Source organism: Neovison vison, chromosome 2 (genome assembly GCF_020171115.1).
Source record: "Neovison vison isolate M4711 chromosome 2, ASM_NN_V1, whole genome shotgun sequence".
Classification (NCBI taxonomy): domain Eukaryota; kingdom Metazoa; phylum Chordata; class Mammalia; order Carnivora; family Mustelidae; genus Neogale; species Neogale vison.
Window position 1 is genome coordinate 877,876 of NC_058092.1, and position 24,183 is coordinate 902,058.

Consider the following 24,183-nt stretch of genomic DNA (forward strand, 5'->3'; position numbering starts at 1 on the left):
GAGGGAGGGAGGGGCCGGGAGCCATGGGGTGAACAGCAGTGCCCCCAGGGGACACGCGTCCCCGCCTGGAGCCAAGGGCAGGATGTTAACACCAGTGTGAGGGCTGTGAGCCAGGCAGGGGCTGGAACGGACCCTGCACGCAGCCAGGACCCTGGGAACCCCACTTGCAGTGAAAGATCCCAAGAAAGAGCTCCAGCTTCGCAGGGAGACTTGGGGGGGGGGGTTGGTCAGCCTGTCTTGGTCTGGAGCCTGAGTGAGGAAAAGAAGCTCCAGAGAATTCCTATAGTGGGGAGTACTTGGCGTTTCGGTTAGAAATGCACAAGCTATGATCTGATGTAGGCGTCTCCCCCCGGGCTGGTAGTGACCGCACAGCACCAGGCAGAGCCAAACGCTGTCTGTGCGGGAAGGGAAGTTTGTGACGTCACATCACAGAGGCCCCCTGGGGGAGGGCAGAGTCCCACTGGTGATAAGATGGGACGCCCTTGTTGGAAAGGACACGTGGACACCAGCACACGTGCAGACGGCGGCCAAACTCCGAGGGCCTCGGGGGAGAGAACCACTGGACGGTGACTGTACAAGACGTCATGTGCAAACGACTAAGGACAGAAATAGAGAGCCACAGACACGGGAAAGGAGCCAGACGTGGTCGCGAGGTAGCCGCTGGCCTGAGGCAGGGTGCAGGGCTCCTGGAAACGAGAAGTGTGGCCACTGACACAATTTCAACGGCCAAGTAGACGCGGAGGGAGAAGGGCCGACTGTGTCGGCCTCGAGAACACCTGGACACCAGCCGGAGACGTCCACAGCTGTTCAGACTCTGGGTCCTCAGTGAGCCCTAACGTGTCTAAGGAAACCAGCCCAAGCCTGATGTGCTGCGGAGGAGCTTCGGGACCCCGGAGACAAGGACATGTTAAGGAGACCAGAGGAAAAGCCAGACACTGCACAAGGGCTGGACACCGACTTGTCAGCAGCAGCCACAGGAACCAGAAGATGGGGGGGGGGCCTCAGGGCAGGACTCCAGCTGCAGCCCCACTGGGGAGTGCTTCGGGTGCTGAGGGAGCGGACACCCTGAGTCGGGGCCCCTGGACACTCCCCAGAGACCCACGGACCAGCGTGAAGTCCACGCAGACCACAAGTAAATCCCGTGCCTCCAGATGACGGCAGGAATGCAGGACGGCAGGACGGAATAATGGGGCAGCAGTTCCCAGCTGGGCTTTGCCCACACAGGCCTTTGCAGAGAGCACAAGAGCCTACAACGCTGCCGGAGAGAGAGAAGGGGGGAACGCAGACGCCCCGTCTGATCTACAAGCAGCCCCCAGAAGTGGACAGCATGTCCCGCATGGGAGAAGCTGATCAGAGTTCAGGTCAGCGAGCGCAGAGTGCAGGGACAGGGGGTGGGGATGGGCGGTGGGGACCTGCCCTGCACCCACGCCCTCCAGCCAGCAGTCCTAGAGCTGTCCCGGGTCATCGCAGGCCTCCAAATGCATCAGTTAAAAGCTGGCAGAGGCGCGCCTGGGTGGCTCAGGGGGTTAAAGCCTCTGCCTTCAGCCCAGGTCGTGATCCCAGGGTCCTGGGATCGAGCCCCACATCGGGCTCTCTGCTCGGCAGGGAGCCTGCTTCCTCCTCTCTTTCTGCCTGCCTCTCTGCCTACTTGTGACTCCTGTCTGTCGAATAGATGAATAAAATCTTTAAAAAAAAAAAATAAAAGCTGGCAGAAACCAGGAAGAAGCTTTTTAAAAAACCGAAGGCAAAATGCTAAGAAGCAGAAGCAAAGAGAGACATCGCCGCAGACACAAGCAGGTCAGCACGAGAGAAAGGAGGGGAGAAGTAAAGCAGGGGAGAAGCCAGCGTTAAAGGGGACCAGGTAGACGTGAAAAGGTCCAACTCACGCACCCGTGGGGTCATAGAAGGAGGACGTAGAAGCACGTGACAGAGAGGACACGCAAAGACAGCCGGAGGGACAGTCCTGGGGCGGGGACGGCTTTAACCTGCTCACAGAAAAGGCCCAACCACCACCAGGGACATCTCACCCAGAGTGGGCGACACCAAAACACGGACAGGGAGGAAATGCGGCTGCCACAGCCCTGATCGCGCCGATGGCGCCAACCCAAGCGGACAGGCCGAGCCGTCTCCCAGCGGAAGGCGTTAGCCCAGAGCAAGGCCGCCTGGGTGTGGGGCAGCAGCTGGACACACGGGGGACCGCACCGCCCGGGCCGCGCCCCATGGCCTCTCACTGGACGTGGATGAAGTCTCGGAGACGCCCCTCCACGCCCACCAGCTTGCAGAAGTTAATGCTGTAGGTGGCGTTCGTCAACGTGATCTTTTTCTTGTACACTTTGCCGATATCAAAATCCTGGGAAACCAGAGAAGCTCCTCTGAGCACGGGGCAGCCTCTCCCCATGTGCCCCGATGCCCGCGTGCCGACGACGTGAGGACGGCGGCAGAGACAGCACGGGGAGCTCCTAAGAGCCCAGCAACAATTCCCAAGGTCCCCCGACCTAGGACGGGCCTCGGGACACTCGGGAGGAGCAGGGAGAGCGGGAGCGGGACGCAGCTCCCCGGGGATCTCGGACGGCGTGGGCCGGGGCTGGCGCCCGGCTCTGTGTCCCGGAGGGGACCGTGTGCCGTCCCCGGAGCCCGCCAGCACCCTGTCCTGCAGAGTCTGGAGACAGACGACGTGTGAGCACTGACCTCCTCACGTCCCTTCCCAGGGAGGCCATCGGCTGGGACGAGGGCCTCCCGGGGCTGCTGTCTGAGCCCCCAGCACCCTCAGCTCCGGGGGCACCGGTAGTGCCGCGCCCCGTCTGCGGCCCCGCGGGCTCTCGGGCTCACCTTGAAGTGGACGAGCCGCGGCTTGCTCTTGAAGGGGCGACCTCGGAACTCGCGCCCGGACACCACCTGCCTGTGGGTCGCTCGGCTGCGCAGCTGCTCCACGGTGCGGGCCAGGATGTCCTTGTCCATCTTCGTCCCCCCCACGGGCTTCCGGTCCGCGTCCTCCTTGGGCACCTGCGGTTCCAGGAAACGGCGGCCGACACTCGAGGGCCAGCCCGGGCCGAGCGAGGCGCTCTCCCCGCGGCCGAGGGCAGCTCGGTGGCCGCAGAGGTTGGCGGCGCAGAGCCGGGGCTGGAGCAGCCGAGCCGGGACAGGCCGCACCGCCCGGCAGGCCGCTCAGGGAGCCCGGCGATGGCGAGGCCCGCGGTCCCTTCTTCAGAGAGAAAGGACAGATGGGAAGTGTAGGCCCATCCAGGGTCCCAGCGGATTTCTGGGAAGTAATGGCAGGCCAGAGTTTTCTAGATTGTTGAACAGTTTATTTATTTAACTGTATTTATTTACTTATTTAGCAGGAGAGCAGCAGAGGGAGAGAGAGAATACTTTTATTTTTTTAGATCTTATTTATTTATTTATTTTTAAATTCATTTATTTGACAGAGACACAGCGAGAGACGGGGGTGTGGGAGAGGGAGAAGCAGGCTCCCTGCCGAGCAGGGAGCCCGACACAGGGCTCCATCCCAGGACCCTGGGACCGTGACCAGAGTCCAAGGCAGGCGGTCACCGACTGAGCCCCCAGGTGCCGCAGGAGACAGAGGGTCTCAAGCAGGCTCTGCGCGGGCCGTGGGCACCTCACTGCTCCGATAGCGTCTGACTCTAGACTCTGGCTCAGGCCGTGGTCTCGGGGTTGAGAGATGGAGCCCGGGTCAGGCTGCGCGCTCCGTGGGAAGTCTGTTCGTCCCAGTCCCTCGGCCCACAGCCCACAGCCGGCCGTGCTCTTTCTTTCTTACTCTCTCTCACGTAAATAAGTCAATCTTTAAAAACAATAAAACAAAGAGCTAATGTCTCAGTAGCAACAAAGCAAAATTTAAAAAAAAGACACGGAGGCTTAACTGATTGAACTACCCAGATACCCCAGTTTCCTAGATTTTTAAGCTTTTTTAAAAAAAATTTTATTCATGTTGAACTAATTAGGACTGGGTTAATGAAGATTGTCTAGTGGACATTCTTTTATTTTTAAAAATTTTTTAAAAATATTTTATTTATTTGTCAGAGAGAAGGACAGAGAGAGAGAGAGAGAGCACACAAGCAGGCAGAGAGGCAGGCAGAGGCAGAGGGAGAAGCAGGCCCCCGCTGAGCAAGGAGCCCATGCGGGACTCGATCCCAGGACCCTGGGATCACGACCTGAGCTGAAGGCAGCCGCCTAACCCTCTGAGCCACCCAGATGTCCCACACTGGACATTCTTTTAAATAATTTTTTAAAAGAATTTATTTATTTATTTGACAGAGATCACAAGCAGGCAGAGAGGCAGGCAGAGAGAGAGGCGGAAGCAGGCTCCCCGCTGAGCAGAGAGCCCGATGCGGGACTCGATCCCAGGACCCTGAGATCATGACCCGAGCTGAAGGCAGAGGCTTTAACCCACTGAGCCACCCAGGCGCCCCTGGACATTCTTTTAAACATCTCCTTCCAACGGGCCATGTTAATTCTTAGCCTTGTGATGACCACTGAAGTTGTGTACTTAAAGGTTCTATGGTTCTGTTCTCTAGCTCAAGAGCTTCATCTTGCCTGCAGGAATATTTTGAGAAATTTTGTGAAATATCTGTTGAAATCCATAAACACTGTATCTTTTTTTTTTTTTTTTTAAGATTTATTTATTTATTTATTTGACAGAGAGAGACAGAGAGAGAGAGAGAGAGATCGAAAGATCACCATCAGGCAGGGAGGCAGGCAGAGAGAGGAGGAAGCAGGTTCTCCCCAGAGCAGAGAGCCCAATGTGGGCCTCCATCCCAGGACCCTGGGATCATGACCTGAGCCGAAGGCAGAGGCTTTAACCCACTGAGCCACCCAGGCGCCCCCATAAACACTGTATCTTAAAAATTTCTCTGACCTTTGAGAATGGCAACCCTGTCAAAAATAAATAAATAAAACAAAAAAATTATTTTATTTATTTACTTGACACACAGAGAGAGAGCACAACCAGGAGGAACACCAGTTTCCTAGATTTTTAAATCAGGCCAACGGGAAGGTTCTGAAGTGTGCAGCAGGGAGCGGCACAGATAACAGCGCCCCTGGGCGACGGGAGAGACCGGCTCGGGGCTCCGTCCGCAGCTTGGCTCCAGGCCAGCAGGCACCCCGCATTTCCAACCTCAGGTCCTGGAAGCAGGAAGCGCTCACCTGGTACGGCTTATAGTCTTCCTTCCAGAGCCCGGGGATCTCCGGCTCGGCCAGCGTGTCATCTTGCCAGCTGCTGTTCCCGGCATCTCCCTGGACGGACTCGCTGGAAATGGCTTCCAGTAACTGTGAGGCTCTGGGGTGTGTGGCCCCGTCGCCATCCTGTTGTTGGGGAAGAGCATGTGGTAACTAATCACAGAAAATAGGGGCGCTACAGATCAGCGAGAAGAAAATAACCCTCACAGAGAGCCCCTTGGGGCTGACCTGGGGACTGGAACACAGTTTGTTTTGTAACTTTTCCCATTTAAAATATAAGTATCTTTATACAGCATTAAATATTTTTCTCCAGCACCCACAAAAGAATCCAGAAGACACCTACTGGTATCTTTTCGCCAACCCTTAGTTTTGCACGATTTCTAATTTTTGCTCCTATGAACCACACCCTGGAAATTCCTTCATGGTTACCCCTCAGAGGACGCCTGGTCCTGGGACTGGGCTCCAGTGGGGCCTGGGCACAGCCTCCCTCCAGGGCTCCCGGTCTGGACGGGCAGGGAAGGCTCCTGGGGCAGCTGGCTGGAGACTCTGGCCAGGGGGCCCGGGGTGGGGGCAAGAGGAGGAAGCGGCAGGGAGGAAGGCCCGGAGGAGAGCCAGCTCAGCGTGGACATGGGGCTGGGAAGCAGGAGAAGACTGAAGACCACCTCGGGACAGAGTGGAGGCCCCACAGAGGCCGAGGGCAGTGCCCTGAGAGGCTTTTAGCGGCCGTGCGTTTGTTGGAGCCAGTGCCCCAGACCTCGAGGTTTTGGGGTATACAAGGGCAGAAGTGCTGCACTGGGCTCGGGGGGGGGCTCGTGTCTGTGACCCATACCTGCGAAGACAGGTCACTAGGTCACCTGCCCGGGGGGCTGGCCGGAGTTGGCCCTCGGTAGGGATGCCGGCGTGAAGGGATGAGGGCATGCACGAGAGGGAGGACGCAGGAGTCGGAGGCACAAATGCCCCCTGGGCCGGGACTGGCCTCTGCTCGTTGGCCTGTCTCAGTTACATAGGGACAGGTCAGGTGACCTGAGCCACCATGTTGCCTCCTGCAGTGGAGTCCCCAGGGGGTGGCTCCCTTGTGGATGGGGCACCAGAGACCTGGGTCTGTCCGTGTGCCTGCGGCATCGCCCAGGAAAGGACAGCTCTCTGGTGGGCACCCTGTGGCCTGCCGCCCCGCCTGCTGCGGAGGACATGCCCGCCCCCGTGGGGCCCCCCAGCAAGGACAGCCTGAGGAAGAGCAAGCAGGAGACATCCTGGGGCAGGACGGGCAGTTTCTTCTGTTGGATCTTAGCCGGAGGGGTTGATACAATGACGCCAGGTCCCGGGCCCTTGGGTCATCCGTCTGCGCCCGTGGAGGAGCACACGTTTGACTTGAAGGGTCCCCGGCTCACCAGCAGGTGACAGGAAGGGACTGCTGTGTCCCTCCCCTCACAGACGTCCGTGATGTAACTCCACGTCTTCTCCCGCAGAGTCGGCCGGTCCCGGGCTTTGGCCGAGGACGACTGTTTCTTCTTCCTGCTCTCGTCCTTGGCCTCTTCTTTCAGAATCCGACCTACGATCTCTTGCTTTCTGAGCCTCTGCTCTTCCTCGAAGGTGCTGTGGGAAAACACCGTGTGGGCCAGAGCGGGCGAGATGCACGGTTCGATCGGCTTCAGGGGTGGGGGGTTGTGGGGGCAGGCGGCTCTGGCTCAGCAGTGACCCTCAGGAGACACTTCCGCAGGGACCCAGGTCCAGCCCTTGGGCACAGGGTTGCAAGGAACTGGTCCTGGCTCGAGCCCCTGGCTCCTGAGGGAGCAGATGAGGCCAGGAGGGCTGCCAGGCTGGAGATCCAGGACTTGAAATTCCGGCCCAGCCTGGCCTAGGCCCAGGCCCCACAATAAACCTGACCCCACAAGTGTAGCCCCTGGCTCCTGGTTTCCAGGCCAGCGGCTGGGGCACACCCACTGAGGCACAAAGCAAGGCCTCACTCACTCATCCCGGCTCCTCCCCGCTGGCCCTCCCTGTGCCAGGCCTGTGCCAGATGGCGGGGGTCAGGGGCCTCGGTGGAGCTGTCCTGAGGAGCCTGTAGTGGGGTGGGGTGACGGCAAAGCTCCTGTGGTGACACTCAGGGCACAGTGACTCCCAGACTGGAGATGCTGTCCCCAGGGAGATGACCAGGAGGCCAGCCCTGGGTAGACCCTAACAGTGGCCGTGATGGGTTGGGGGCTGGGGAGCTGGTAGTGGGGAAAGGGACATGCCCTGCAGGAGGTGGGCAGGGGCAGAACACTGATATCGGGATCTCGGGAAGCCCTCTCCTGCAGGGGGTTTGGGGGCGGGAAGCAGGGTGGGGGCAGCCTGGGGGGCGAGGTACGGGGACCCCATAGGGCTGAGTGGGGGTCTCAGGGAGAATGACAAGGATGCAGGTTAGTGAGAAGGCTTAGTACCAGGTGCCCTTTTAGAGGAAATCAGAAAGGGGAGCCCAGGAGGGTGAGCCCAGGCTGCCCAGAGCCCCCGAGAGGAGGGTCGTGGACCACCCAGAGACAGGGAGAGCGAGGCACTCTGGGGTCTCAGGGCAGGTCTTGAGGAACATGGAAACCAGGCCAGGAGCCTGAGGAGGGCTGCGCCGGGGAGACAGGGCTGGAAGGCTCTGGGGCCCGGGGGAGGCCCCACGTGCTGGGGTCTGGGGAGCAGGGTGTGGCGGGAGGGCTGGAGCCCCCATGCGAGGGGGAAGACCGGGGAGGGAAGCAGCCTGCCTGACTGGGCTGGCCCAGGGGCCCCTGCCCGGAGCGCGCCTCGCACTCACCGGTTCTGGGCTTCCAGCTCCTGGCACCTGCGTTGATGGAAAAGCTGTCTGAAGGCGTCCCCACCTTGGGCCAGAATCATCTCCTTCTCGGTCTGGGCCTTCTGCTCAGCCAGCTCCGCCTTCGCCTGGCTCCACGCTTGAAATTTCCGGAGCGTTTCCTTGGGAATCGAGAGCATCGGCACACACATGTGCACACTCACCCCAGAACTTTCTGTCTCACAGCGAAGCTAAACTAGCTCTGAGATTTCTGAAGGGAAGTTTGCAGAGCCCTGCCCCCTCACTTGCCCCCCTCAACTGACCCTCCCTCATCAAGATCCTCAGGGGCTTCCCGCAGTCTGAGGGCGCCGTCTGCTGTCTCCTGCTGGCCTCTGCCCACTGGTTGTTTCTTGGCCTCCCTGGGTTTCCCACCAAGAGGCCTGCTCTCTCTTGCCTCTAAGCCTTGGCAAATGCTGTTCCCCTTCTTCCCCTCTCCATGTTCCAGGCCCAACTGCCATACCCGAGGCCCCGGGGGTGTCACTTCCTTCGGGAAGATCCCGGACCCCTGCCCAGGGCCTCAGGAAGCCCTGGTCCTCCTGGAGCCTTATCGCCTGTCATCACTCCTCCCACAGACCAGGCCCCCTGATGATAGGTCTGGGGGCTTTCTTCCTGCCCAGCTAGGACCTGGCTAGGGCCAGCACAGACCAGGGGACAACAGATCCTTGGGGGAGCGACTGAGTGGGGAGTGTGAGGACATGGGACTCCCATGGACAGGGTCCTGGAGGGTTGCGCGGGGCTCTGCGGGTGTCGGAGGGCTGTCCCTCCGGGGATGACAGCTGTGAGCCGGCGCCTACCCTGTTGGCTGTGACGCTGTTCTTCAGGGCCAGGACTGCGTCCATGCGCCTCCTCATGTGTGCCCGGGCCTCCTTCTCCTCCTGCTCCTCCTGCTCCCGGCATCTGAGGGAAGGCGCATTTTTCACCAGAAGGACCAAAATCTCATTGATGCTCAAGAACAGGACCAGGAGGAGCCTGGGGGTTGGGCATGTCCACCAGGGAAATAATGGACTGTGGCGACATGGAAGGCACAGTGCCGTGTGGGGTGTCTGTCTGTCCGTCTGTCTGTCCGTCTGTCCGTCTGTCCATCCGTCTGTCACGAGGACACACGGAAACATGTCTCCCCGGACTGGAGGCTGCCGCCGCCTCATGGGAAGTCCTCTTCTGGGAACAAGCAGGGGATCAGCTCAAAACTAAAAACACAGTTTTATTATTTTTTAACAGTAAGGTGATGATTTAGTAATAAAATTGGGGAATTTTAAAACAAAAACAAAGGATCCATTCTTCTGTTTCTCCTCTGGGGTATCAACGGGAAGAGAGTCTGAAAATGCTACCTCCTCAGGGAAGCCTTCAGGAATTTCACTGCCGCCTTGCGGTTCCTCTGGGCGTCTTCCACCAGCTTCTGGTGCCTGAGCCCGAGCTCCTTCTGGAGGCACGTGGACTTCCTGCGGGGGCACAGGGCAGTGGGAACAGACACGCGCGAGCCTGGGGAACAGGGGTCCCGAAGGACCAGGCTGGCAGCACCCGTGTGCTCGTGCTAAGGGCCAGGGGCGAGATGGGGCAGGGCGGGCACCACGGGCAGGACCAGGACCCAGCTGGAGGGGACGGGTGGCTGAGGACCCCGCGAGGGACAGGGGGCTTGGTTCCCAGGGCAATCTGGCAGTGGCCTGGCTGGGACGGGGAGGGGAAGAGTCGCGAGGACCTCGGGAAAGGAGCTGGGGGCTGTGCCCAGGGAGTGGGGTGCTCCCTTCACAGTGGGACGGGGCCATGGCGCACGCGCGGACGTGCCCTGCCCCGCTCAGGAGGGGCCCAACAGGAGGCCCCCGCACCTGCAGGGTCTGAGCCCTTGGGAGCAGCCAGAGGAGGAGAGGGAAGGAAAGCGGGTGTCAGGTCCAGCAGGGGGAGGGGTGGCATGGAGGAGGACTCCGGCCGGGCCATGGGCCGGGGCAGGGCTCAGCGGGGACAAGCCCGTCTCTCCAGAGCCCCCACGCCCGCAGGCCCTCACGACCCACCTCACCCTCCGCAGCCGGTTCCGCTCCGCCTTCTCCGAGGCGGCCTCCTCCCTGCGGAGCTGCTTGGCCGCCTGCTCCCGGAGGCGCTTCCTGCCCGCCGCCTCCTCCTCCAGGGCCGACTTCTGGGCACCCTCCAGCTGTCTCTCCTGGACGGCCACGTGCCACGTGCTCCTCCTTCAAACAAGAGACACTTCTGTTTGCGTTGGCGAAGGTGTGGGAGACCTGGGCCCGCACCCTCCGTGGAGTGTCCACTCCAGGGCTCTGGGAGGGCCCGGACAGCCGGTTTTGACCAACACCGATGAAAGGTCAGCACGTCCTCCTGGGAGCCTTCTGGGCCTGCAGCTGCTGGAGAGTGAGGCTCCCGCTTCACCTCAGCACTTGCGGCCCCTGCCCTGCTTGAACCTGGATCTCCACCTGGACGGCCCATGGGCACCACCTGCACCGGCCCCCACCTGGCCTGAGGACGGGGTGGCACCCTGAAATAGGCCAGGGGCACAGGTGGGAGACGCTGCCCTTGAAGGGGGCTCCCTGTGGCACTGGGACATGGAGGGGAGGGGGCTGGGGTTCTGGGGGTTTCTGGGCTCTGGGCATGGACGGGTGGCAGGAATGTTTGGCTGATTGATTATGGGGTCCCTAGGCTTGACATAGATGGGGGTTTCACTAAGGTCCCACTTCCTCCAAATAAGCAGCATGGTTAGTCAGAGAGGGTAACCGTGACAGAAGGTCCGAGGGCCGGACGCACGCAGGAGGTTTTGGGGAGGCCCACAGACTCGGCTCCTCGGGGCCGAGCCCCAGTCCACCCGCAGCAGAGGGCCGGCCAGTGTTGCACATGCCCTTCACGACCCAGACGGTCCTGCCCCGAGCCGGGCACGGCGGTCTGTGCTCTGGGGAGCAGCCCCTTTCTCTGGACACAGAGCTTCCTTCTTCACCTGCGTCCCTGTCACTGCTGCGATTCCCTGAGAAGCCGCTCAGCTCACCGTGCGCCACCGTGACGCCCACGCGATGGCATCGTTTCCGTGACGGAAGTGCCCAGGTGAGGAGAAGGCTCAGTTCCCACGTGCCGGGCGCCTGTGGGCTCGGCAGCTGGTTCTGCCGACGTCTGGACGCCAACTTGAGACTCAACACGAGGTGGCCGGTTCCCAAAGTGACAACCCGTGACCCTGCGTCCCATATGCACACCCTGAGCCCCTGCCCCCACCTGGCCTCTGTGGATCCAAATGTTGCAGCAGGGACAGCACGTCACTTCTGAGATGACACCGGGCCTTTGGGTTTGCTACTTCCCCTCCCCCTCCGCATCGCTCACCTGGGGGCTCAGTGTCCTGTTCCGAGAAGCCCTAGGGGGAGGCCTCTGTTGGGGAGAGCTAAGTGGGCCTGGAAGCTGACCCCACGCAGCCCGGCGAGCCTTCAGATGCCGCTGCCTTGGCTGCCATCCTTAGGGGAGACCTTGAGTCGGAACCACTCAGCCACACTGCTCCTGGCCTCCCGACCCGCTAGGAAGGCTGAGAGAAGGCTTGTCGTGCTCAACTGTGGACGCACTGGGTCCCCGCTATGCCCAGGAGCGCAGATGGATCTGGGAATCTGACAAGGCAGGACCACAGCCTTTTTGTGGCTCTGGTGAAGATGACTGCCCAGCTGGGCGCTGCTTGGTGAGCCCTGGCCTTGGGCCCAACTGTCAAGCAAGGACCACGTAACGCCTTCATCCTCTCTGGCTTGCTCACAGAAGGATCCACCATCCAGGCCACCTTTCTCTCCTTCCCTCCTCTCCCTAGATTATGGGGAGGGGGCTGTGCTTCATCCCATAGGATCTGCGGGACTGCGCTGAGCTTCCAGGAGGGAGGGGTTCCAGACTGGTCCCCGGCCCGAGAGAGACTCGCGGGGGGCCGCAATGGTTCCTCCAGCAGAGGTGTGGCCTGTGGCCGACGCCCCGTCCTGGTCCTCTCTGTGCCTTCCTGTGTGTTTCCCAGAGGCCACCTGGCCAGCACTCGGGGGAGGGGGCCCCTATGCAGGCGGAGCAGGGCACAAGGGACAAGAGAGCTCTGACGCCTCCTAGATCCCTTTCTTGCTTCCAGGAGCTAGAGACAAAGCTGATCTTGGCAATCTGGTCTGCAAACACTGAGGACAACGCAACACTCTCTTCTGGCGGAGCCTTCACAAAGGTTGTGAAACACTTAAAAAAGTGGTTTTTAACAGAAAGAGAGTGTGAGTTGGGGGGGTGGGGGGAGAAGGAGGGGGCACGTCAGGCAGACCCCTGCTGAGTGCCGAGCCTGGGGCTCCCGCTCAGCCCTGAGATCACGACCTGAGCCCGCGGCACCGGAGCGGCCGGCCGCTTAGCTAACTGAGCTGCCCGGGGCGCCCCTGAAGCCCTCGTGTGAAGCGGTGCTGGCAGCTCTGTTAGCACAGGGCAGGACACGGGGAAGGAAAAGCAGATTTCATAGGTCCCCTAAAGTAAACAAACGTGGAGAAAGTGGGAAACATTTCAAAAAACGTGACGTCTTGTCCTTTCAATGACTGAACAAGCTCCTTCCGGGTTCAGGGCAGTTCGAGGTCAAGCTCAAGGCTCCCACGCCCCCCCCCCCCCCCCCCGGCCGCACTCACTCCTGCTTCCGCAGCAGCTCCCTGATCTGCGCCTGCAGGACTCGCTCAGTGTCCAGCTCCCTGCAGAGGCGTCCGGACACCGCCTGGAGGCGGCCCAGGGCTGCCCTGCTGAGACACAGGGCAGGGGGGCAAGGGAGGCGGGGTGGGGGCGGCGGCCTGGCCCTGAGACCCTCGCAGCCACATCCACCAGGGTCGCCTTTTCACCTTCCTGAGAGAAACCTGTCTAAACCCACCAGCGGGGACGGCAACGGGTGTGACATCCCGTGCCCACTGCTGGCCGCTTGGCCAGCCACAGAACTTGCCAGACAACCTGACCGGGTCCTGCCACGGCCCCCTCTCCCCCAGCGCCAGGGGCCGGCTCCCCTGGCTCCAGCCTGTCCGAACTGCAGGCCACTCAGGTCCAGGAAGGGCCCGGCGGCCCTGCCCCAGGGCTGCGCTGGGTGGCCGAAAAGCCAGTGCGAGACTCTCGCTTCTAAGCCACTCCGCGCCCTCTCGCGTCATTCCCCTCTTGCGTGCGGAGGTGGGGCCGGCCCGGCGCACCACCCAGTCGTCCTAACCCCTGGTGTGTTCTGACATAATGACAGGGACGCTGTGATAAACCGGGTAGCCAGTGGGGCTGCCTTGCGGGAAGAGCCTAGGCTGACGCTGACCACAGGACCTGGCTGTGTGGATGCCACAGTCAGGACCCTAGACGCGGACGGCGGGGGAGGGCTTGTGAGCTGCTGGTCCGTCCAGGCATCGTTTCTGGACACCTGGCCTGCTGTGTCCACAGAATCAGGAGGCTTTAAAAATCCTACGGAAGAGCCTGTCTCTCCCTGCGGGGGCTGGGCTGCAGGCTTCCCAAAGCTGCTGCTCCAAGCACTGGCGGGCTCCTGGCCCTGTCTGTCCTGTGGCCCCTGGAACCCCAGCACCTAGTGGCCAGGAGCCTCATCAGCCCTCCTGGGGCCCGTGGGGCCTGGTGCTGGCCCCTGTGGTGGGCGCTCTTCCCTCTGCCGGCAGCAAGTGGAGCAGCTGCCCTCAGGCTCCCGCTCAGAGCGCCGGGACCAAAGTCCCATGGCCATGGCGCCCCTTCCTAGCAGGGTGACCCTGGGCAGGTCACTAGCGTCCCCAAGTCTCTCCAAGGGCTGCTATGAAATTACCGGGCTGAAACGCGTGGACACCATCTGGCTCCCAGGGGCACTGGGTGCACCTGCAGACGCCAGCCCCGTGTGCGTGCGGAGCTCCAAGCCGGTGTGTCTGTGCGGCAGCCACAGACCCCCTTGCCTGCCCTGCCCCCTAGTTTCGGTAGAGGCACCACCTGGCTGGGTGTTCAAGGCAAAGCCAGTCCTGACGTTTCTTCCCTGAAGCAAGCTGGTACCCCTGCACTGTCCCCACAGAGTGGCCCCTCTGTTGGGCGCTCCTGGGGCTTCGCACATCCCCACCCCCCAGAATGTTCTTTCCTGGTCCAAGCAGGCAAGTTGTTTTTGTCACTCAGGTCCTAGCCTGGAGGTAACTTCTCAGGGCGGCTCCCTGGCCGCCTGTCTCAAAGTAGTCACCCTTCCTGACCTCACGGCCACCGGCTTTCTTGTCCTCGTGATCACTAGTTTCTTTGTTTCCATTTTGGGTTGTGTAGGGCAGCTAGTCTGCTTCCTCGAGCACCTGCAGGCCGCAGGCGTTAGCACAGATCCTGGTTGGCGTGGGACAAGGTTGAGCCCCGACCGCCTGCCCCCCTCAGCGCCCCAGGCAGACGACCTACGTGTTTTCGGCCTCTCTTTCCGCAGCCATCTCGGCCGCCACGCTCGCCTGCTGTTTGGTGATGAGCTCCATCCTCTGACGGCAAGCACGCAGCTCTCCTCTGAAAGCCAGAATCTGGGTGAATGGCTGCCCGGAGTGCGCTCTCCCTGCAAGCTCTCCCCAGGTGCCACTGACTGCTCCCCATCTTCAGAAAACGACAGTGGGGTTCAGGGCAGAGTGGGGCCTTTCCCTCCAGCTCCCCCTGCTAAGGCTGGGGACACGGTCATCTGTCCCCCACGCCCAGGCCAGCGGCTGAGGTCACATCATCTTTCCAGGGATTTCTCTCCCACAATCAGGTTGCATGATCATGGTGTTGGACATCTGGTTTCTGAAAACCACCTGGGTGACCTCAGCCCAAATGAGAATTAGAATTCTCCAATGAGAAAGGAATGAGCTCAGGCATGTCAAGGGCACAGGGGAGAGCCCTGGGGGCTGTGCCCAGGGCCCACAGCGGTGGCCCCTCCTCGGTGATCCAGAACTCACAGACCCATCAGGACCACCAGCCAGTGTGGGGGCCCGGACTAGTCCCAACTCAAAATTCTAGTTCCTGTGATTAACACAACCGAAGCAGCTCCAAACCACGTCGGGGGACGTGCAGGAGCTGCATAGGACGGGCGCGCGGTGTGGCCAGGGCTCTGTCTCCTTAGGGGAAGCAACCAAGCGAGGTTCTGCACAGGATACTTCTGTGTTTTTAGTATTTAGGAGCAAAGTATTGCAATTCCCGCAGTTTGCTGGCCAACAGCGGAGCAAAAAGAAATCACATGAACGGAGGAAGAAGGGACCGGAGAAGGCGATCCGTGGTGCACGAGCGACAGCTACACCCATGCCCAAAAGTTTCCAACTTTTCCGCAGGTTCGAATTTTTCTGCACAGACACCCGGGGAGCACGCGGAAGCGGGAGGGGCCCGCGGAGCGGCAGGGGTCTGCGGGGGCGGCGCCGTCCACGTCCACCGGAGGGCAAGCCCCACGCAGGCAGGCACCGGCCCGGCCGAGGCCCGGCGGAACAGAGAGCGCAGCCTCTGCAGCTGGCCGCCACCGCCCAGGAGGCAGGAGGAAGTCTGTCCATCCAGGACGGCCAGGGTCCAGCTGCGGGGCCCCGTGGGGTCGGTAGGGTCAGAGGGCTGGGCCCACGCCTCCTGGAACGAGGGTTGCTCCGCTCGCCACGCCCCCCACCTCTCACCGCCCCCCAACCCCAGCTCTCCCCCCGACCCTCGGTGGCTCCACCCACAACTCCCCGAGCCTGGGGCCACCCTGCCCCACCCACCACCACGTTCTCCCCATGGCCCCGCCCATCACCGCTCGCCCCGCCCATCACCACGCCCACCGTTGCTCCCCCCCCCCCAGCTCCGCCCTCCCCACTTGGTTTTCTTTTCTTTTTAAATTTATTTGAGAGAGAGAGAGAGAGAGAGAGAGAGAGAGAATAAGGGGGCGGGGTGGGAGGAGGGTCAGAGGGAGAGGAAGAGGCGGCCTCCCGCTGAGCACCGGGGAGCAGGTGGCGGGCGGGTCCCTGGGCCAGTGGGGGACGATCCTAGGACCCCGACGTCACGCCCTCCCCTGAGGAGCCGCCGAGCGTCCCTCACCGGGTTCTCTGCACGCAGAGCTCCTTCTCCCGGCGCAGCTCCTCTAGGCGGCTCAGGGTCCTCCGCAGCCGGCAGGCCCGCGGTCCGTCTGTGGCGGCCGCCCTCTTCTCCTGGGCGCCGGCGCCAGCCTTGCGCCCCTGCTCGGGGCTGAACCCGGAAAGGCCGCCGACTGGCCTCGCCGCGCAGCCCCACCTTCCCGCCGCGGCCGCCCGCGCAGGCTGCGGGGAAGCTGCCCCCCACCCCCACCCCGGGCTCTTACGCGGGCCGTCGCGCGCCAGCTGCCTTCCCCGCTTCTGGAGGAGGAAATTCAACCGCACCCTCCGGGGCCTCTCGTTTGTCTCGTTCTAGAAGCCGAGGCAAGAGAAAAAACAAAGAGCAGAGGAAGTCATTCAGGTCCGAAGCCCTGGGGCAAACGCAGACCGGCTCGAAGCTGCTGGTGTCTCAGAGCAAAGGCTCTCGGAGTGTGGCCCAGGGAACCCCGGTGCGAGGGCCACAGACCGTTGCAGAGAGTCTGCAAAATCAAAAACCATTTTCCTAACAACCCTAACGCATCATTTGCCTCCTTCATTCTCATTGCACAAGTGTACAGCGGAGTTTTCTGAAAGGTCCCGTGATACATAGTTTCACACGGGCTAACATAGATGCAGTGTGAGAATCCGTCTTCTGACAGACCGGATTGTTTCTGTCACATATAACAGGTTCAGTTTTGCTAATTTAAGTGAATAAATACAAAAAGTTTTCAGCTTTAATATTTAATACAGTAAATATTAAAAGATATAATCAACATGAAAGCTCTTCAGGTCTTCAAGAATTTTTGAAAATGTAAAGGGATTCTCTGACAGAAAAGTTTAAGAAATATTGTCTTAGAGAATCTCTGTAGACTTCCAGCAAAACAAATAACACATATCACCACTCCTTCATTAACTCTCAGTGGAAATGAGAGGAACTAAAAAAGGCATCAATGCAAATCACAGGGAACATGGGAAAGAGAGTACACAAGAAAATCCTATACAATTTTAGAAGATGGGAAGCTGGGTACTGATTTACTTCACCATATCCCACCATACTTACCTCGCAACTCCTCACCTTACCATACCTCATCTCACCTCAACTAACCTTACCATACCATACCTGACATCACCACACCTATCTCACTCACCTCACCATACCTCACTAATCTCACCTCAATTTACCTCACCTCACTATACCACACCTCACCTTATCTCACCACACCTCAGCTCACCTCACCATACCTCACCTGATCTCCTCTCATTTCACCTGACCTTACCTCACTACATCACATCCTACCTCATCTCACCTCACCTAATTTCATCTCACCTCATCTTACCTCACTATACCTCACCTAATCTCATCTTAACTCACCTCACCTCATCTTACCTCACCATACCTTACCTCTGTATCACCACACCTTACCTCACTTCACCTTATCTCTCAACTCACCTCACCTCACTTCATCTCACCTCATCTCACCATACCTTACCTGATATCACTATACCTCACCTAATACCACTTCACGTCACCTCACATCAACATGCTTTACCTCACCTCACCACAATTCACAACTCACCTCATCTCACCATACCATACTTCACAACAACTCACTTCATCCTACCACATCTCAATATACCTCACTTAACTTCACAACACCATACCTCACCTAAATTCCTCACCTCACTGTACCACACCTCGCCTCACCTCACTACACCTCACCTCAACTCACTTACCTTACCTCACCATACTTCAGTAATTTCAACTCAAGTCACCTCATATCACCCACCTCTACATACTTCATCTCATCTCACCTCACCACACCTCATCTCACCAAATCCCACATCACCACACCTCCCCTCATCTCACCATATGTCACCTTATCTCACCTCAGTTTACTTCAGTTGATCTTACCACACCTCACCTCACCATACTTCATATACCTCACATCAGCTCACTTCACTCTACCACATTTCACCGTACCTTATCTCACCATACCTCACCTAATCTCATCTCATCTTACCTCCGCTCACACCTCACATCACACCTCACCTCATGCCACACCTCAATTCACCTTGCCTCACCTCACCAAACCTCACCTCTCCACACCTTACCTCACCTTATCACACAACTCATCTCATTTTACCATGCCTTACCTCACCTCACCTCACCTCACCATACCTCATATCACTTCACTTCACCCAGCACACCTCATCCTACCTCACTGCACCATAACTCACCTTACCAGAACACATATTACCTCACCATACCTCACCTTACCATACCTCATCTCACACAACACCACACCTCACCTCATACCCATACCACACCTCACCTCACCTCACCAAACCTCACATCACTGCCCCTCACCTCACCTCACCATACCTCACCTCACCTCACTTCCACTCACCTCACATCAACTCTCCTCAACTCATCTCATCTCACTCCACCTGATATCATCCCATCTCACCTCACCATGTCTCACTTCACCTTGCCTCCCCATGCCTTGCCTTATCACACCTCACCTCATCTCACCTCTTATCACTTACTGTACCACATCTTGCTTCTACCCACCACACTTCACTTACCTTGCCTCACCACATCTCACCAAACCTGACAATACCACAAACCACACCACATCACACCATACCCCACCTCACCTCAACTCACCATACCACAGCACTCCACACCTCATCTTACCTCACCTCACCACACCACACCTCACCTGACAATACCTCACCACAACTCAACTCCCCTCATTTCACCTCAACTCACTACACCTCACAACACCACAAACCACACCACACCATACCTCACCTCAACACACCCTGTCTCACCACACCTCACCTCACCAAGCATCACCTCATGTTACCACACCTCACTTCACATCCCCATATCTCACCTCATCTTACCACACTTCACCTCACCTAATCTCTCTTCAGTTTACTTCAGCTAATCTCACCACACCTTACCTCATCTCACCACACCACAACTCACCTCATCTCACCAGACCTCACCTCACCATACTTCACATACCTCTCATCAGCTCACTTCACCCTACCACATCTCACCATAACTTACCTCACCATACCTCACCTAATCTCACCTCAACACACCTTACCTCATATCACCACACCACACCTCACCTCACCACATCGCAACTCACTTCATCTCACCATACCTCACCTACCTCATCTCACCTCACTTCACCTCACCTCATCTTACCTCACCACATTTCACCTTGCCTCACCTCACCTCACCATACTTTACTTCACCTCACCACATCCCACAACACTGCAAAGCATGCCACACAACACCATGCCTCACCTCACCTCATCTCACTATATCACACATCTCACTTCACCCACCTGACCACACCTTACCTCACCAGAAACTACACATGACAGCATCCTCACCTCATTTCCTATCACCATACCACACGACTCCACACCTCACCTCATCTCATCTCACCACACCTCACCTCACCTCACCTAACTTCATCTCACCTCACCACACCACACCTCATCTAATCTCACCATACCTCATCGTAACTCACCTCACTTCACCACACCTCACCTCACCTCACCTAACTTCATTTCACCTCACCACACCTCACCTAATCTTACCTCAACTTACCTCACCTTGTCACACAACTCACCTCATCTCACCTCACCATACCTCACATCAGTTCACTTCACCCTAGTGCATCTTACCATACCTCATCGCACCACACCTTACCTTACCTCACCATACCTCACCTAATTTCACCTCACCTCATCTCATCTCACATCATCTCACCTCAACTCACCTTACCTCATTTCATCTCATCTCATCTCACCTCACATCTCATCTCACTCTATAACATCTCATCTCACACCACACCACACCTCACCTCACCTCACCAAACCTCACATCACCATACCTCACTTCACCTCACCATACCTCACCTCATCTCACCTCACTTCTACTCACCTCACATCGACTTTCCTCAACTCATCTCATCTCACCTCACCATGCTTCATTTCACTTGGCCTCACAATACCTCACCTTACCACACCTCACCTCATCTCACCTCATATCACTTTACTTGCACCACACCTTGCCTGTACTCACCACACTTCATTTGCCTCACCTCACCAAACCTTATAATACCACAAACCACACCCCATTATACCACACCTTACCTCACCTCAACTCACCATACCACACCATTCCACACCTCATCTTACCTCACCTTACCACACCACACCTCACCTCACGTGACATCATCTCACTGTATTTCACCCCATCTTACCTCACCTCACATCACATCATACCTCACCGCACCAGGCCTCATCTTACTACAGCTCACCACACCTCGACTCCCCTCATTTCACCTCAACTCACTACACCTCATCTCACAACACCACAAACCACACCACAGCCTGCCTCACCACACCTCATCTCACCAAGTGTCACCTCACATCACCACCTTACTTCACATCACCACACCACAACTCACCTCACCTTAGTCACCTCAATTCACCTTACCACACCTCACCCTCAGCTCACCATACCTCACCACACACCTCCCCTCCCCTCACTACACCACACCACACCCCACACTCACATCTGACCTCACCTCACCTAACCATACTCTACTTCATCTTACTACACCTCACCTCACCAAACCTCACTTCACCACACCTCACTATACCTCACCTCACCACACCTCACAATACCACGAACCACACCACACTATACCTCACTTTACCACATCTCATCTCACCTCAACCTCACCTCACCTCACCTCACATCACCATATTGCACTCCACATTTCACTTCACCTGACCAAATCTCACCTCACCTCACCTCATGTCACCATCCTGCACTCCACGCTTCACCTCACCTCACCAAACCTCACATCACCACACCTCACTTCCCTTCACCAAACATCACTAGCCCTCACAACACCACAAACCATTTCTCACCTCATGTCACCACAGGTCACCTCACCTCAACCCCCCTCACCTCACCATACCATCTCACCTCAGTTCGTATCACCACACCATGCCACACTGCACCTCATTATCTCACTTTGCCTCACTAACCTTACCACACCTCACATCAGCCCGGCTTCTTCATCACTCCTTACTTTACCACACCTCACAATGCCATAACTCACCTCACTTTATCTCATTCTAGCTCACCACACCTCACCTCACCTCACCACATCACACCTCAACACATCTCACTTGATCATCTCACCTCACCTCACCTCACCATACCTCATATCACCTCACCTCGCCTCACCTCACAATATGTCACATAACCTCACCTCACATCAGCATGCCTCATTACATCTCTCTTCAGTACTGAGAAAGGAGCCACGCGGGGGGTTGCATGGGGGACCGAGGAAATTCGCCCGGGTTGGACTGTCCTGCCTGATGCCTAGCGCTAACCCAAATCAAAGCATGTCTTAGAAAAATGTGAGATTATCAGTGATTTTTAAAAAATCTAACAGCTTTCAGGGAGAGAAAACAAAAATAGGTCATATTGAAAGGACTGGGATAAAAACGGCATCTGGTTCTCAACAGAGATGTTAGAGCGGGAAAACCATGTTTGCTCCTTTCAAGATTCTCAGCCATAGTTTATCTTTCTTCCAACTGAAGACAGAAAAATAGAAGCCCCCTCTCTGAGAAAAAAATATAAGCTGAAGAGCTGCGGTCTGTGTGAAGACGAGGAATTGAGGGAGACGAAGCGCATCAGGCATCTTCGCTGTTGCTGAAGCAACTGCCGCTGGGGAGGATCTTCCCACCTGCCGCCGGCGCGACGCCGTCCAGAAGCGGAGACCGGGGGGCCGGGCTGGCGTCGTCTTCCATCTTGGGAAGCAGAAATTTTAGCTACAAACAAATTATCACAGTTACAGAGGAATAAGGTCATAGTTTTAAAAAGCCATAAATACTGGATTTCATAAGAATTAACAATTTCGGGGCGCCTGGGTGGCTCAGTGGTGAAGCCGCTGCCTTCGGCTCGGGTCATGATCTCAGGGTCCTGGGATCGACTCCCGCATCGGGCTCTGTGCTCAGCGGGGAGCCTGCGTCCCTCTCTCTCTGCCTGCCTCTCTGCCTGTTTGTGATCTCTGTCAGATAAATAAATAAAATCTTAAAAAAAGAAAAGAGTTAACAATTTCTCCTGTAAAAAGACATTAAGAAAATGCCTAAGCCGGAGCCTCGGAAAAAGCACTGGCGGCGCCCGACAACCAGGCTCTGTAAAGGGCGCCCGGACGCCCGCGAGCTGCAGCCCCGCCTCCGACCCGAGGGCGCCGAAGTTTCAGGACAGACGCGGCCGGGAAGGGGCGGGAAGGGCCGGCGAGGCCGGCAGCGGCCGCGGGAGTCGCGGGGCGAGCGAGGAGAACCAGCGCAGGGACACGCCGCCGCACACGCCGCCGCAAATCCCGAATCCAAACGGCGATCACAGCCCAGCGACCCGGGCGTCCCACGGGGCCCAGAGCCGCTCCCCGGGGTGCGCCCGGCCCCGCGGCCCGCACTGCGCGGCTGTCCCCGCACGGGATGACGCGGGGCCGCGCGCGGCTGCGTCCGGGACACACGGCGGCGGGCGGAGGGGCTCCGGGTTGAGGCCGGGGCTGGGGCGGGCGGGAGCACCGCGGTGGCCGCGACGTCGCAGGTCCTGCCGCAGAGGCGCTTCCCTGGGGGAGGCCCAAGCGCAGCTGCGGGACGCGGGGTGCAGCGCGGGGGTACGTTACGGCGCGGCTCAAGAGCCAGTCTTTATTTTTAGGATTTTATTTGCTGGTTTGAGAGCGAGCGAGCACAAGCGGGGGCAGCAGAGGGAGAGCGCGAGGCGGACGCGCCTTCAGCGGAGCCCTGTGCGGGGCTCGATCCCAGGAGCCTGGGGTCATGACTGAGCCGAAGACAGCGGCTTCACCGACCGAGCCCCAGGCGCCCCTCAAAAGCATTTCTTAGGAAATTTCAGAATATTCATCACACTTCATCATTTTGGGAACGCTCCGAGCTCGTCTGCGTAGAACTTGATAGGGAGCGTTGATATTAAATGTTGATCTTATGTAGGAGACGCTAAAATTATAGACGAATTGGTTTCTCACTGCTTAATTTAGCAATTGCTTCAGAATAATTAACTGAAAAGTATTTTCAAAGCCTAATAATGTTTCCTGGACAAATCATGAATAAGTCAGTGCTAGTAATCCATTTTTTGAAATGCCACAAAGAATCATGCCTTTCCCTTCTGAGAGGCAGAATTTTAAGGCATCTTGTAAAACGCCAAATGTTCCTCCCGTTGATAAAATCTGTTGACCTACTGGTCGGGGAACGGCAGAGCTCTTGGAAGATCTGCACAAAGTGGAGGCATCTGTTCTGCTTCACGGTCATGACCTCCATGTGCTCCTGACAACGGTGTGACTGACCCCCGAGGGGAACGAGTCTCTGAGCAGAGGTAGAACGTCACAGTTTCACGGAAAACGACTACATCATAGCACTTTTTATACACTTTTTCTTCAAGATGTTGTTTGTAAGTGATGCATACACCCGACGTGCGGCTTGAATTCGCAGTCCAGACATCAAGAGTCACGGGGCACCCCGGGGGTGCAGTTGGTCAAGCCTCTGATTCCTGACTTTGGTTCAGGTCATGATCGCAGCGTGGTGAGGTCAAGCCCACGTCTGGCTCTGCGCTGGGCATGGACTCAGCTTGAGATTCTCTCTCTCTCTCTCTCTGCCCTTCCCCAAGCCCTCTCTCCCTCTCTCTAAAAAAGGAAGAAAGAAAGAAAGTCACTGCTCCACGGACTGAAGCAGCCAGGTGCCCGTCAGCCACACACACGCCGAATGTCCAGTTAAAAAGGGCGCTTCTAGGGGGCGGCCTTTGGCCCCTCTTAAATTCTCACTAAAACCACAGAAAGATTGATTCAGTTTTCCCAACACACGAGTCCATAAGGACCAGGCCAACGGGAGGAGACATCATTTGAGCAGAACAGAAGCTGGAGGCATGAGGATGTTATCAGCCCGGCTGGCAGGGGCGCAGACTGACCTTCCGGGGGAAAACTTGAAACACGACGCCCCTTGGGCACAGCGACCGCTGGTGAAAGGCCCCAGAACAGGGCGCCGATGAATTGGGGGTGGGGTAGAATCCGAAACAGAGATTTGCTCAGACGTGCTGAATAAGCAGCTCGAAGTGCCTTCCCTGCTTCTGGCTGCACGGCCGCC

The 24,183-nt window shown here is 57.9% G+C and overlaps 1 protein-coding gene across 1 annotated transcript in view; it reads right to left on the bottom strand.

The window, feature by feature from the left end:
• CFAP74 (cilia and flagella associated protein 74) overlaps window positions 1–24,183 on the bottom strand; it is a 73,234-nt gene that overhangs the window by 28,726 nt on the left and 20,325 nt on the right. Inside the window, 13 exon segments of the mRNA XM_044236407.1 lie at window positions 2,232–2,350; window positions 2,830–3,003; window positions 5,161–5,319; window positions 6,582–6,786; window positions 7,973–8,130; window positions 8,803–8,905; window positions 9,337–9,447; window positions 10,015–10,188; window positions 12,610–12,717; window positions 14,345–14,443; window positions 15,962–16,108; window positions 16,221–16,305; window positions 21,768–21,852. Coding sequence (XP_044092342.1) covers window positions 2,232–2,350; window positions 2,830–3,003; window positions 5,161–5,319; window positions 6,582–6,786; window positions 7,973–8,130; window positions 8,803–8,905; window positions 9,337–9,447; window positions 10,015–10,188; window positions 12,610–12,717; window positions 14,345–14,443; window positions 15,962–16,108; window positions 16,221–16,305; window positions 21,768–21,852 — 1,727 coding nt within the window.